At 36.2% G+C, this 16,594-nt stretch overlaps 1 protein-coding gene across 1 annotated transcript in view; it reads right to left on the bottom strand.

Moving 5' to 3' along the window:
• Window positions 1–16,588, bottom strand: part of LOC115439744 (mitoferrin-1) — a 181,615-nt gene extending 165,027 nt beyond the window's left edge. The window contains exon 1 of the mRNA XM_037440150.1: window positions 16,507–16,588. Within this exon, the coding sequence (XP_037296047.1) occupies window positions 16,507–16,586 (80 nt within the window). The 5' untranslated portion in view covers window positions 16,587–16,588. The remainder of the gene's footprint in view (window positions 1–16,506) is intronic.
• Between the last annotated feature and the right edge of the window lie 6 nt (window positions 16,589–16,594).

Genomic DNA, 16,594 nt, shown 5'->3' with positions numbered 1-16,594 from the left:
TTGAATTCAAAAGACAAAGCAATTTGCGAGTCACAAGAGACAACAATAATAATAATAATAATAATATCAGCCCTGTATTATATACTTGCCCACTGCTTAGCACGGGCCTCTACTACTGAGAGGGATTAGGCCTTAGTCCACCACGCTGGCCTAGTGCGGATTGGTAGACTTCACACACCTTCGAAATTCCTATAGAGAACTTCTCAGATGTGCAGGTTTCCTCACGATGTTTTCCTTCACCGTTAAAGCGAACGATAAATTCACAAAGAATACACACATGATTTTTAGAAAAGTCAGAGGTGTGTGCCCTTGGGATTTGAACCTGCGGACATTCGTCTTGGCAGTCCGTTCCACACCCGACTAGGCTATCGCCGCTTATACAAGAGACAATACAGAAATAAATTTACGAAGCAACATTATAAGAATTATAGTCTAATCTGTCGACTGTATCGACGAGTGTGTTGAATTGATTATACTAGACCGAATAAAGATTCAAACCACAAAAACAACACCTTAAAAGTATTAGTACTAAACAATACAAAATGATAGAAATGTCGACTGTCACGTGCGCTATCTACTAGTCGCTAAACAGGTCGAAACAGAATGATCGACATATAACACGTACGCACATCCCTCAGTCGTCAATAATTATGTGCAATGAATTTGTTCGCAGTATCCACTCCACGTATTCATTGTGACGGTGCGCATTGGCTGCATAAATTGGTTTACAATTTGAGGACAGATGATATATCTGGACATCTGGGCAGTACAGACGAGTAGTGTTGCTATATTTGCGGCAGGCTGCAGGACAGCGTCTTTATTTTTCTCTGCTTCCTTCCACGGGAGACCATCGTGATACATATTTCGGGATGAGATTGAGCAACTGAGTTAATAAGATTAAACTTCTTTACTTAAAAATAAAATTAAGCACATTGATTAGTGCTGCGCAAGCGCACAATAATAGCGTGTTGGATCTTATTATAATTTTGCTAAGCCCCTATATTTATAATTTGGCCTTGTAAATTTTTATAAATAATTTATTATATTATATTTTTACAACATTAAATACAACTTTTCGTAACTAATTGGATGTTTTGATATCGAAGACATTAAAAGATATCAACTGTGTATACAGAAACCAAATTTTAAACGGATGTGAAGAAGGAATTATATTCACGACATTTGCCAATTTAATTATTTAAATGCACATTAAATAGAATTTATTACTTAATAATTTAAATATCTTTACTAACACTGCAACCGCCGAATAGATTCAGATGAAATTCGGCAAATAGATAAATATTGTCTTAGATTAATATGTATTGGCTACATACTTCTTATCATGGACAGTTCACAGTGACCTTTATACATACCGAAAGGCTTATAACGCAGGCGAAGCTGCGTACAAAACTCAGTATTTCATAGACCGTGTTATCTACATATAATATTATTATTGTATAATCAATCATATTACATTCGCGTAGTATTTTTATCTTGAGGATCAACGCTAAATATCTATAAAAAATACGATTCGTTTACGTCTCTCCATCGATAGATGGCATTGTTTATACTCTTTAATGAAATTAACAAAGATAATCAACATTATTCTAAGACTTAAGTCCTTTTAAGACTATACTGTTCTGATTTGCTTTATAAATTATCTATGACAACCAGTTTTGTGTTTCAAGTACTTTGGAATATGGGTTCATTATCTAGCGTACCTACAATTTAATTTCAAATCTATACGTGCTGCTAACTATCTGAACAAATATCTTCGTTAATAATCTTGATGTTTTTTGTTTTGATTCTTCAGTTGACTAAACACCCGCGTATACATTCGTGACAGACAGACATGCGTACATAATGCGTATAGTATACACACATTCAAAAGCGTAGGCCAAGCAAAAATATTCTATCTCTGCGTTACTATGTTCGATATTATTGAACGTAAGGAAAAACGTTATTATTTAATTCATGAACCTAACAATATAACGGCTGCCAAAGAGTCACACGAGGTGGACCAATCTAGGCCCGGTGCGAGTTATGCGCGTATCGTATGATGTACCTACATTTGCAACATTAATATTCATGTGTTTGTTGTTCCGGTTTATTGTATAATTCGGGTGGATTAAAGGTCATTGGGCGTATAGGCAGGCTCGCAAGATCTAGCTACTGCCACGTAGGTTCACGTGTCGGCGTGGGCACAGCTGATTGGCTGCCACAAGCGCAAATAATTAAGCAGGAAATATAAAGCGAAGGCTGAAGAAAGTTAACGCGCTAAGAGGCTCACATTATTTGCGCACACGGTTATCAACACCTGTTCCAAACAAACATGAAACATTTTACCTACTTCAAAAATAATGTGTACTCAACTTCAACTCTTTTGCATGCAACCTTGTAATACAGATGTGTTTGTCAAACAATAGACTTTAAGCTGAGTAGCATATTATTATAATATTATTTTGACTATATGTTCAATGTACATTTAAACGACGGTTACAAATTGGGCGCTATTTCCAGCAGATAAGTCCGTATTTCGACTTTATGACACGCGCGCACGCAAGTGAAAGCGCTTAATATGTATCAACGAAATGTTTGCGGTTCGCTCACATTATATTACATTTACAGTGAATTTCCTCGGTAGTCTATACTATGTACATAACAATCATAGGTACTAGGGTTGACCTGTAAACGTATTATCGGGATCAACGGCCCAATATTCGAGTTCATTCAGAACTGTGAGTTTATAAATGCTGGAATCTGGCGCCATATCAGTGGATTGTTCGATAAATCCCACTCACATACACTATTATTTTAAAGGAGCTTAGTAACGTTTTACATTTGATACGAGAAAATTTAGGCATTTGAGGAATGCTGCCGCAATTAGCAACACCACTAATACGTGACAACAGCGGTGAATACTATCTCTATTAGTGGAATAATTGCTTGCTTCGATAGCAACAGCATTAACATGGAGAAGGATCTATAAGAATCTGACATTATAAGTCAAACAATTGCTCCTATTTTTGTTTCGACACCAACAGATACAAACAATATAATTTCATTGCAAATATTATGACCGACGACAATCACGCTTTCCTTTATCGTATTTTGTCAAGTAAATAATATTACTGCGCATTAAAAAATGTGTCACAAAGAGAATAAGAGTACATTGTTTTATTTAGCACATATAGCCGCAGACAGAATGGACCGCCACGACCGCAACATCGTTATCAGTGCCTAGTGTTCTACTACCGGATGATGTCGATGTGCGCAAATCATTTCGTTTTCACTATCCAGAATTCCCAACTAACTTATAACCTGACCGTTAAAAATTATAATCACCTGTTTTGTGATTACTTTTGCTTTTTAGTTTGTCGCACAAGAAATTAGTTTCATATTATGTAAGGCTCCCTATGGCGAGGTTTTTATTTGCGTGGTCAAACTATAAATACATTGATAAGTCCCTATACTGAGACTGAAATTAGCAGAGAATTGCAAGTTCAATGAAGATTCTAATATGAGTTCTGAACTTTAGGTTATTGAAGACTAAAGCAAAGAAAATTAAATATCGTTCAAATGGTTCCAACGCGTTGAAGTGGTGTAGTAATACTATTGTGCGTTTGATACGCCGACAATGAGCATGATTGGTTCAGCTTGGTACCGTTAGTATGAAAAATAAACATTCAGTAATGCATTCTGTTAACTGTTTCTAACATGTTAAAACATATTAAACCAAACTTAATAAACCAACTCTCAACCACAAAATGGTAGGAAGATGTAAATTACGAATTTATGATGACTCAGCTAAACTATTTCCCAACATACAAGGTAGATAAATGGATTGAACAGATAGATAGCAGGTAGGTACAGTTGTACATAACTTTAGTTTTTAATTCCATGAAGCAAGACTTATAAATTAAGTTGGAAGAAAGTGATCCAATCAAGTTATATTTCTACAAACAAGACTAGTATGAAAAATTAAATATTCAAAGTTTTTGAAGAAATAAACACGCGCCACTAGTTGCGTTTCACCAATTTAATTTGTAAAACTAATTATGTCGTACGCCCAGCTGACGCTAGGCGAATTCATTCGGTATCCATTCGCAGAAATTATTTCTTATGACTTCTCATTTATTCTACTGCAAAAGGTTCTTTGAAGGTTTATTTTCACTGACAGAGCGTGAATAGTAAGAAAGAGATCAATTACATCTCGTCGCATTTTCGATTAGAAGAATAATGGAGGGATAATGACTAAAATGTTTGATGAATTATGTATGATTTAGCACTAAACAGAATAAATATTAGATGTGAAGACCATTTAAACGGAATAAATAGAACAAGAGACTTTTGCGCCCACACACCCATCAACACTACAACTCCTGTAAGCCTAGATCAGCAGCGGCACGCATTTTATGACACCGAGCAGTGTAGCTCAGCAAGTCTCAGGGAACACTAATTTGTGTTTATCTCGCAACGAAATTAATCAAATAGATAGATAGGGAGGAGTTGGATAACATACACATTATAGTTAGTAGTAGTACTGTAGAAATAGATCATTTTGTTTGAAATTCCCATCGTGTCTAGGTCCATAAGGTTCGTGTTTCCGCGCCACTTTAGCGGTAATTTTCAGCTCCCTTCATAGCACCGTTCATATCTCTGCTTTAAAAATATCTAAACTTGACTCGTTACCGTCTACGAAATTTGGGATTCCTACTGCATTTACATAATATATTATAAGTTAGAGTGCATTTTATAATAGATATTTCTTATGCGTGAAAGAATATGGGTTAGATATTTATACTTAATCATCGAGCTCAGGGCAAAACGGGACTTGTTAGTTGCGGACGACTCCCAAATCTGATATTATAATGTTCAAATCGTACAAATGTATACATACGTAAGCACTTATTAATAAAGTATTTCTTGCGATTTAGCGAATACTATAGAGTAGAATACTGTAGAGCTCTCTAACGCAGTTATGTCCGTCAATCTATTTAGGTACATTTATTATCTAAATACTTAGGAGTTACTTAGTTAGGAGTACAATCTATCGCTCAATATGGCTACTCCAGAGGGGGTACGAGAGGACGCAATATTACTTAGAATCATTTTTCTAACAGCACTTATCGCAACTTCACCAATTGTCAAGAATATCAACTCCGAAATTTTAATTACGAATGAAGTGTAGTTAATAGTTATACATAGATACCTAAATAAATATTTAATGATTTTAAAGTATAAATAAAATAATGCTGAAAGTTAATTTTAGGAACCAAATGAAGACTGGCTAATACTATAAGGAAAACGGTTATGTAGGCCCGTTATCTCTAATCAGTTTTTCGTAAGACGATATCAAAAACTTCCGCTAGAATTGTTGTAAGTTGTGATAAAATAAAAGCCAACATTCGTCCAAAAAATCGCAAGGAAGACCGCGCTCCTTGCAAAACGAGATTGACCGATTAGACAAAGGCCTAACACCATTATTTCTTCAAGTGATATCAGTTACGCAACGCAGAACAATTAACAGACGAACCACTACGTGCGCCTTATCTGAACCCGTAGTGTGACGTTGATAACACAACACCGCTATTCAGTACAAGTTAACACATTGATAATGTGTTACCAGACGATGGACTTGCCCGTGTGATCTCTGCTTCACAAGTTTTGTCAGTAAAACAAATTATTAGTTTTGTAAAGTCCACCATTAGGGATTCTAAGAACCTTGAGGTATCGGCGGTAACAACTGGAACGACTTGCACGGAACATTTTCGCCATTCAATTCAGAAGTGTGGTCGACAAGCAACGCCAACATCAAAAGGACTAATCGTAGGCCTATTCGGACCTTGACTGCCGGGCAAATTTGTTGAAAACAGACCTAAGCTCAGTTAAAGAAAGCGTTCCAAGTTTACATTTACAAACACCGATACTGAGTTCACCTTTCACTTATTTAAAATGACGATTTACTTCCAATTTAAACGAAAGTCAATCGAAAGCGATCGATAAATGAAAATCGTCCATGGCCTATATCTTTTAGATGCCATTTCATGTTCTCACTTTGACCCTCTCATCTTCCCTCCCTATATCACTTCAAGGAATTAAAGCATCATGTGCGATAATATTATCTTCTACCCGTCCACCAATATTCTACTATTTATTGTTTATTTACTTCACAATATACTTTCGTCTTTACGCAAGTCATCATGATTAATAAATCAATCACCATAATCGGTCCTTACAAATAATATTACATTAATTGCACTTTCGTTATTAACATTGTTCTTGGAACAATTTTCCTCAACAATGGTCACAGTCAGGATGAGATAATAGCGACAGCAAAGAACTGGTACCACTATCAAATTAGAAAGATGTGCGTAAGTTTTCTAATCTGGCATAATTTCAATTTCGAATAATCTCCGTTACTCAAATTATTTTGTTTGAATGTTATATTACATCTATAACTTTGTGTACCTACAATATACGCGTTAAGTATTAAGCACACAATGGTTACCGTTCCATGTAAATACGTTTATCGCGTTTGACCTGCCGTAACACGGCAAAAAATCTTTGCAAACACAATGTTTACTTTGCGATAAAAAATATTAGGAAGCCAAATCGATTATTTAGTCACATTGTCCAAATAAACAGTTTACCAACTTCCCCATTGCTTTGAAATGGTATTAGATATCATCATTAGCCACAGGATGTCCAGTGCTGTAGGCCCCTCTAATGACTTCCAGACTATTAAGATAAAAGCGACCTTCATCCAGTGAGATGTATTTATATGTATTTGCTATAAATTATAATTATGTGTTTATGAGGTAAGCATTTGATATGCAATCAAAGTAATTCCCCATATTGTAAGTACAGCAAACAGAGGGCTTATCATCCTTGCAGCGATCTCAATGACTGTGTGCATCCGTTATCAGGAGCGAAGGACATGAGGCTGCCAATCCGTCGACTTGTCGAATATCAGGTCTTCATACATTTTTTTACCTCTAACTAGTAGAATTAGTTAGTTAGTGATTATCGCAGTTGAAGAAAACGTAAAATAATTAGCAATCATGGATATTTCGGCCTTTAAAATTTCGTCATATTAAATTTTAAAGGCCGAAATATCCATGATTATTAATTATTTTTACGTTTTTCTTTCAACTGCGAGAACTAATCACTAACTAGACGTGAATTTAAATTCTTTACTTGCCAATACTTGTTTAGTTACCCAGATTAAAGGTGAAACAAAATGTATGAAAATGGACCTTGAGGTATCGCCTTAACAATTATTCGCGACACACCTAACTTTATATTTATTCCATTACTGTTTATAAATTATTCTATTAGTCATTTCTTGAACAGAGTTACTAATAATCCTTTCCATTAGGATCACATGCTGTATATTTACAAAAATAATAATGCAGAAAATTAGGAAAATCGCCTTGAAATAAACTTCTTTAACTCACCTACGACCACTTATTAAATTCGCGCTTGTATTTCCCTAAATAAGCAAGATCACAATACACTCTACGCTCTCACATTACGGGTATTTCGAAAAAAATCTTGCAACTGAATTTTTAAGCAATTATCTTTAATTCATTAAGATATAATTTTGCATACACGTTGAGTTTGAATGGCAATACATGGTTAGCTAAGTGGCGACTGGCGCCATTCTAAATCGAATATGGCGGACGGCTCAAGATGGCGGACTAGTCATTTTTTACGCATTCGTGTTAAACTACGAATCACAATAGTAGTAATTATTTACAGTGGCCGTGTAGTCCCCGCCGAACTACAAGATACTTAATAATTTTGGGTCTTATAAGTCTATGGCCAAATGTCACGCTTACCGTGTGTTAAGCGGCTTGCACACCTAATCATTCAGTTGAATATCTTTATATCAATACATATTACAATTTCAACGCAATGTTCGGCACAGATTGTGTAATAATTTCAGTGTGTGGAAAATACAAGGACGAAATGTGTTCGCGGCCAACAGAGCTGTCAATAAACCGGCGGTGTGTTTGGTGAGTTCTCACGTACACTGATAAGGTGATAAGAGGGCGTTTGACATGTGCACATGTTGCCATGATTTATTTGTCCGTACGATGACGTTACGTGCCGCCGCCACCGTGCAGTGAACTGCCACTGGTAGGAAGTGAGTCAAGGACGCCTCGTATCACAGCCGATCCCACCGATTATCGACAATTACATATGATATCGCAAAAGCAATTAGTATGAAATGTTCACGATCCAATATAAATCATTGCACGGAGTTACATCACGCCTATCGCCTTGAGGGATTAGGTCTTAACTCTGGTAATTCTCATTCATTACAAGAACACTTAAATTCTTGCACACTTTCACATGGCAATAGACAATTTAGAACGGTTCTATATACTTAAATGGACCCTCGCATATTAGAGCAGAGACTTACCGTCCAGTCGCTAGCCCAAAGTGTATACGTATATCTGTATTGTTATAATAATGATGTCACCAGCAGCACAAAAAGTTATTTAATGATTTTGCAAGTTCATTATACCAGTTACCGTGTAAAGTGTATCTAAATGCTAATAATGATTCATCTTCTTGTAACGCGAGAGCTTTAATATTTCCAAGAGATATTAATTGTATTAAGTATTTGTTTATTTTCCTTGTAGTCGGTGTAGTAAATACGCATTACCTAGTAGTGCAGCGGTTTCATTCTGTTAATTGATGTTATAACACAGCGATACAATAATTTACAAAGCACGATTTAGAGCCCATAATTTAATAACGTCTTATCACCTTGACCATAGCATGACGAAAAAACAGGACACGAGTGATGCGCAAGCGCGGATGACAGCACTTTGCGCAGTGTATTGGAAGCATTGCAAAGGGTCAAACGAATGAACGTGCCAGCAGATGCAGTCATTCAATCAGGTGTTTGATTGTGCTCTGTGATCACGCACTCGTGATGTGTTGGGGCCCGTGTAACTGCAGTCAATGAACGCATGTCGAGAGCTCGCGGCCGCACGAGGAAAACCTTACCATCGGGGATGGCCCGCTGACGTAACCAATCAGCGTCGATTGCACTGATAAATAACCAGGCGGATGGCTACACTCAAACCGACTGTCTATCAATGCTGTGTGTAATTAATACATATAATGTCATTTTAATTCCTGCATATTTCGGTTCGTGAGTTCATCAAGCAAAAAGGCGCCGGCCCATACACGGTCAAGTGATAATGAATTGATGTGAAATGTTTCGCACAGCTGCAATCGTGTACTCGTTTATTAGACGATGCTTATCAAATGTAAAGATTGCACATTACAACCGCACTGAAAGCCCAAAACTGAATAACATGCATGACGCAATGGACAAACATGTTACGAAAACGGAATGAAAAACGGAAACACAGAGCTCCACGCAAAGTATGTATCACTGTATTCGAACAGCTTATTAGATAATTGTGAGAGTGAACGGGTCGCAAGCGCAGCCCGGCTAGTCAGTAATGCATCCGGCTGAGGCGACGCGATACACGGCGCGACCTTCGACTTGGATGATACGTAGGTCTGAGTAACATCCCCGGCTCGTGTGCCGATTGCAAAACACATTTCACTTACACTGTATCACATTCCACATCATTGAAACCTTTGCGTTTATCTAGTTTGCTTGTGTGGATAGCCCTCGCATCAAACCCGAGTGTAAACAAGCCAACACACACTAACTGGACTTGTGCATTCGGTTATCTAAAAGCATACATAGTATTATAAATAATTATTGGCTATTTTAATTCTAGTGCTAGCTATCAGATATATTGAAAAGTGTGTCATCAACCCGGCGACCTTAGGTATGGACTGTCCGCGTGGCTTGACGACAACTCAATACAGAAACCGTCTATATCATATATCAACATGTACATTTGTTGAAAGTGATGGCAAGAGATAAAGAGCCCAAGTGATTGTTTGCATTGTATTTATATCACATGCGACTGCGATGAATACTTTATGCTAATGTAATGTATTTTATAGTGCAGTGTGTAATATGTCTTCTACTGATAATTTACAATATTTAACAACACAATTGTAGGCAATGTAACTACTGGACATAATAAGACTTAAGTCTTAGATGTTAACATCTCATGTCTCAGGATGACAAGCGCAGTGGAATACCAAACAATACTCAGTAATTAAGGTGTTGGATGGTGGTTTTATTGAATGGGCAGTCTTATATTAAGTAGTATATATAAGCGACACCGCTTACCATCAAGTTAACGGCAAGCATTCTTCATTTAAAGCAATAATAAAATACATTACAATACGAACTAGTACTCTGTCTACAAAATTATGATAGACATGCAATAATAATGCATAGGCCCTTTCGTTATGGACGATAACTCCATGAAAACAATATTACAAACTCCATTACAACTACGCCGAACGTCAATAAAGACTACATTATACCATGTGCAATAAATATGTAAAAATAAATTTTGTATAAATTAAGGCCTTACATAAGAAAATTAAGTATACAAGCACGTTTTCTAAATTTAGCTTTTCGAGTAGTGAACGGGCTTTTTGTCGTAATATAAAAACGATATATGTATATTATTATGAATCCTAAGAAATATCAAATTTTATACACGAGAAATATTATAAATATAAATAGATAGGGTTGCCAATCATACTGTTATAAAATTATTTTTTTCGATCCTTTTATTTTTAAAAATGTATACATCAGACTGTGTTCCATCGTCGCTGGTATCAATGTCGTCCATCATCAGCAAAGCGAGCGATAAATGACAAGCAATACACACGTCATTTCAAAGCCAAAGGTGTGGTGGTGCTTTAGGTTTTGAACATTCGATCATTCGTCTCGGCTGGCCGTTCCTTTCTCAACTAGGCCATTGACGTTCTCATCCATTAATGAAATAATAAATTAGCTCCTCATTTATTTTATATATTCTATTTAAGGTTATAGCTTAAGGTCCATTTTCATACATTTTGTTTCACCTTTAATCTGGGTAACTAAACAAGTATTGACAAGTAAAGAATTTAAATTCACGTCTAGCTAGTGATTAGTTCTCGCAGTTGAAAGAAAAACGTAAAAATAATTAATATGCATGGATATTTCGGCCTTTAAAATTTAATACGACGAAATTTTAAAAACCAGATTAAAGGTGAAACAAAATGTATGAAAATGGACCTTAAGCTATAACCTTAAATAGTTGAGAGGGTTATGAATTTGTAAAAAAAAAATTGTTTATTTGTGTGAGAAGCTCCAAAGCATTTGATTATGAAAACTTAAAAAAAATCTGGTTATTGTTTTCAATGTTTTTTTTATTCTCCATTCTCAATATTATTTATTTTTTGTGCATAACGTTAGCAACCGTATGAACATGAGCAAAATTCATTACAGTGATAAAAAAATAGAAACTAGAAAGCAACATAAATGTAATGTACTCATATAATCAAGAAAAACATGCTTGGTATAAATGTATGTGGTATAAGTATTTATCCAGTAGCGTTATATACCTTCACTATATAAAATTAGGTATATATGTAAATTAATAATATATTCAATATACAAACACGTTATGAGCGACACGAGTAAGCCACAACAACGATCAATTACTCATCAACCACATGTTAAATAATCGTCATTATTCTTTTCTATGCAATTTATATACCTAACGTAGAAAATAAATGTGTATGTTTAACACAGAAAGACCGATTTACCGCTCGTAAAAAATTGTACAACTAAAAGTATTAACTTTTACTATTAACACTAAAAATACGGACAGAAGTCACGGATACAATTTTCACACCCACATTTAAACGATGTTAATATTCTGCATAACTTATAAGATAGTAAGCAACAAAGACGAGTTTTTTTTGCTTGTTATCGTGTCCTTGGACTTGGCTGGGTATACGGCGCTCGTCGAGCACAAATCTAATCCTCAATGAATCACATCTTCTTATCGATCATAACTACTTTCACCTTAGACAAGATGACTTTCTACAATCGTTTACAATAACAAAAAAAATGTATATGACAACTTATCGCTAGAGGCCTCATGGAAAAAAGAAAAAGAAGAATATAAGATTTTAATGCGCAGCCAATAGACCAACGAGACAATATACTTGTTATGATGTATATATTTATCGTTGGAGGAAAATAAATAGCCAATGGCATGGTTTTCGCACTCGTTTCGCATACACAAGTGTCGTTGCGCAGACGGCGCAACCGCGACGGGACGTGCGAAGGCACAACGACTCGTCTCTATAATCTTCTTAAGAATAAAGGTGACATTATTGTGACGGCAGCGGTAAACCGCAGACAAAAGATACACTTGACAACTATACTGCCGTGCTAAGCGCAAAAGCGGTACGTAAGGGAAAACTTATTTCGAGATAATCGAAGTTTTGTAAATATAGTTTTATAGTTTTGTATGTAATGTAAAACTGAGGTAGAGAATCTCTTTAATTTTTTTTAACACTTTTATAAACAAGATACCTTTATTTAAGTAAGTTCATTGGATGGGCATTTCTTTAAGCTATCTGACGACATAAAAAACAAGGCTTTGTTTTTTTTTTAGATACCGCTTTTGAGCTTAACACGACAGCATAGCCGCAGCAGTATAGATACCAAAAGTCCAATATGCCGTCGTAGGATCATAGTTTGCTATTTTGATATCATATTAGGGCTATAAATCCTAAACATATCACAAGGCCCATAATCCCTATAATCAATTAATAAAACTATATTGGCTTAAGTATGTCTTTAAAACTAAATATTGCATCATATTTATTTTTTATTAAGTAGAATCAATATAATAATAATAGTCTCAAAATATATCTAATTAATAATTATCATGCTAGTATGGTAATCGAGTAGACAGGAATTATTATAATATATAAAACTTAGTACCGGTGTAGATAATTTATTCGTTTGTTTGTTATTATTATAATGAACTAATAATATTCTCGCGAAATGTCATGGGTGCGGCCATTAAAAAATCTACGTTCTTTTTATATCTTACAATCCGATTTATATGTTTATATGTTTCGTATTCATTTTTTATTTTTATTTAAATATACCTATGTGGACTTAACGAATAGTAATCAACTTTCATAAAACTGTATCATTCGAGACCAAGGAATAATTAAAACTACACCACTACCGCATATATAAACATCATGCCATTTTATAAAGTGGCTTTCCTCTGTGTTCGTTACACAGAGGAAAGCCACTTTCGATCATCTATTATACATAGATCCAGGTAACGATATGTCGGCTGTCATGATGACCATGAGACCTTTCGGCATTACAACCACTCAATTGTAAGATCACGACACCTTAATCGCTCTCGTTCACAGTATTCACTATAATCTTACTTTAATAAATCTAAAATCATTCTCCAAATTCAAAACAAGGACGGCGGCAAAGACTAGCTTAGAAGGGGCAGTAAAGGATCAGTCGGATCCCAAGATCCCGAACCCTGTATTAAAAGAGTTCGCTATTTATTAATACTTCGTGTAAACTTAAAAGGAAACGTTGGAAAACTGGAAAAATTACCGATCAGAGCAGTTCACTAGAATTGCTTTAGCATGAAAGTTCTATGTTTATACTTCTGGCAATAACGTAGCTTAAAATGTAGTTTCAATCGATCGGAAATCCAAGGTCGGGCCTGAATAGTAGAGTTCCTTCCAAATGTGTATAGAAAAGACAACCTTGATACAACATTAAATAAACTGAGGACGCGCTGCGATCACGACAAAAGAACAAGCTGAAAGAAAATTAATGATGTTCAATGAACAAAAACTTGTATGGAGTAAAACTTCGCTATCGCTTTATATTTTTTCATACATCTGTCTAGTTAAGGCGATACCTCAAGGTCCATTTTCATACATTTTGTTTCACCTTTAATCTGGGTAACTAAACAAGTATTGGCAAGTAAAGAATTTAAATTCACGTCTAGTTAGTGATTAGTTCTCGCAGTTGAAAGAAAAACGTAAAAATAATTAATAATCATGGATATTTCTGCCTTTAAAATTTCGTCATATTAAATTTGGACCTTGAGGTATCGCCTTAATGCGATATCAGATCTACATTTGGCATTTTGTCAATGAGATCTCAAGGCACACTAGTTGCACCCGTAGATATTATTTTAGACGACTTGTCATTTGTGGCTGTTTGGTGTTAAGAGCTCACGTTCGTTACGCACGCTAAATGGCGGGTGTTTTAGCAAACAACGTTACCGTATATCCGCTTGCTTCGGCTGCGATACTCCTGTTATTGTAGACTTTGGTCACACCTCCTGTGTGTAAATAAACTAATATGTGGTGATATAACTTCCTGTTATTTGAACGGACATGTGAATGCTGGCGGGAATCATCGACATTCGGCATTGTTGACAACATACTGTATCTGGTAGATTAAATCACCTTCAAACAAATATCCAGAATGATGTAACGGAGAAGAAGACTACGGCACTTTCATGTAGCCAATTTCTAAATTTACGTTGGCATATTTTTCAGTGAAGGAAAGCACGAGATAAATCCAATCATTAAATCTCAAATCATTTTTGCAATATGAAAGAAATAGTGTTGGCTCGACTCCACGGACATCGAATAGCAAGAAAAAGAAGTCAATTCAACAACTCTTTTCATAGTTTAATGGGAAAAGCAAGGCGCAAAGACCAGGAAATGAGACCAAAATATGGAAACTAACGTTACAGTAGAATTCCTGTCGACCAACGAGAGACGTTACATTCACTGTCACAACCTAATAGACCATTATATTATACCTTTCAGTTGCTGCCGCTGATCTTTTAATTAATTTACCATCTTCATTATCCATATATATAAATAGTCTATTATTTTGTGATGGCGTGTGTACTAACCTATTGTATAGTTGGCAGACATATAAAATTCTATAGCTCTACTTCGTTATAAATCTTCTGTCATTTTCGTGATTCGACATTATTTTAATTTAGAGTGAACAATACATAAACCATATGTTGCTCGCGGTTTCGCCCGCGTGAAAAACTGTACCCGCTACAATAGTCTCTAATACTTTGTACGACGCCAACAGCATCCATTTTAAAAATCTGATAAAAAACATTATTACCCATGAGCAAATTACTGAGATAAAAAGTAGCCTTTGTGTTAATCCAGGACAAAGTCTACTTTCCCGAAAATCCTAAATCCCTTATGATCGCGTTTACATCTAATAAACATAAAAGCATCTAAAAAAAATTAGAAACTTTCGCCTTACAAGTAGAAGTAAGATAAGATGAAATTATTTCATTAATTTATTGCAGCGAATAGTGTTATTTATAAGCGGAAATAAATAATGTGATCAATGTGAGTGAGAGTACAGAAATATGATTCTGGGAGTGCATTAGCTTTTTAGTTACACTGAAGACTATTTGGCATCTGACAAGGCCTGCAGCGGAGTGGAAGTTTACGAGCATAGGAGATCATTTGTCATTGAGTGATCCATCCTGCTCGTTTGTTGGGCTATGGGCTGAGCATAACTCGCCAACTGCTACCTATTATAAATTCCTAAAGACAAGATTTGATTTATATCGAATATTTACATACACAAAAAGAATATCTGGTGCACACAGAAGTCATTATTTCATAGACAAGTAATAAAAGTTAAATTGGCAAAGGCGGCTGCGTGTACATGACTGTACCCCGCCCGCCGGTTGACACAAGTGCGCGTTACGTTAGTCCCGCCTCGTGCGAGAAATTGTGCGCTTCCTACAAGCTTGCTACTACTACACGCTAGCGCTCAGCATATTCGTTAAGCAAACGCGCAATCGAACCAATCAAGTAAATAGATACGATGTCCGGTGACCAGCCGCGACATTGGACTTATTTATTTTTAAATTCACACACATGGGCTCACCATGATTTAATAAAACGTTTGGTCAATGTAAAAAATACGTTACGAATGTAAACTGCGTATAGTATTGTTAATGCCTCACATTGACTGCTCGTCAAATGCTATGTAAACGTTGTAAGAAGTAAGAGGAAAGGTTACGAGAGCGTGTGTTATTGTCGTAGTGAGCATGCCCCTCATTCACAAGTACACTAAATTAAGAGAGGCCGCATATCAGAACCGGCGTCATTGTTGCATGCCGGGACATAAGGAAAAAACAAACCTGTCAATAGCGCGCCAGTCAAGGGCGCCATCAAAAACGAGATGATATGCGACCGGCGCGAAAGCTATGGAAAGGCGCGGCGCGTGATTCAGACTGCGCCCGGTGGCAGTGCGCCAGCGTGCTGCTCGCTCGCCGCTTGCACAACTACCAGGAAAATGTGCGTCGCTTATACAGAATATGTCTCCTACGAACCGCTTGTCACGCCAACCGCTCACGTGTATGCGATACTGAATACATTACCACCCCGCTTTAGTCGTCTTTTGTCTTCGATCAAGCTCTTCGACACGTAATCCATATAGCATTTTTTCGGTACAAATTGTGTATTGCTAATATTGTAATTTTCATCGGAACTCACCTGAGCAATCCTTCCCGCTGCACCATGTACCGGAAAGTCTCCCGGATGGTGCTGTTGTGCGCCGTCCGAAGCGACTGCATCCGCGTCT

This window comes from Manduca sexta, chromosome 18 (genome assembly GCF_014839805.1).
Source record: "Manduca sexta isolate Smith_Timp_Sample1 chromosome 18, JHU_Msex_v1.0, whole genome shotgun sequence".
Lineage (NCBI taxonomy): Eukaryota > Metazoa > Arthropoda > Insecta > Lepidoptera > Sphingidae > Manduca > Manduca sexta.
Note: the sequence above shows the minus strand (reverse complement) of the source record. Positions and strands in the feature narration are given on the sequence as shown.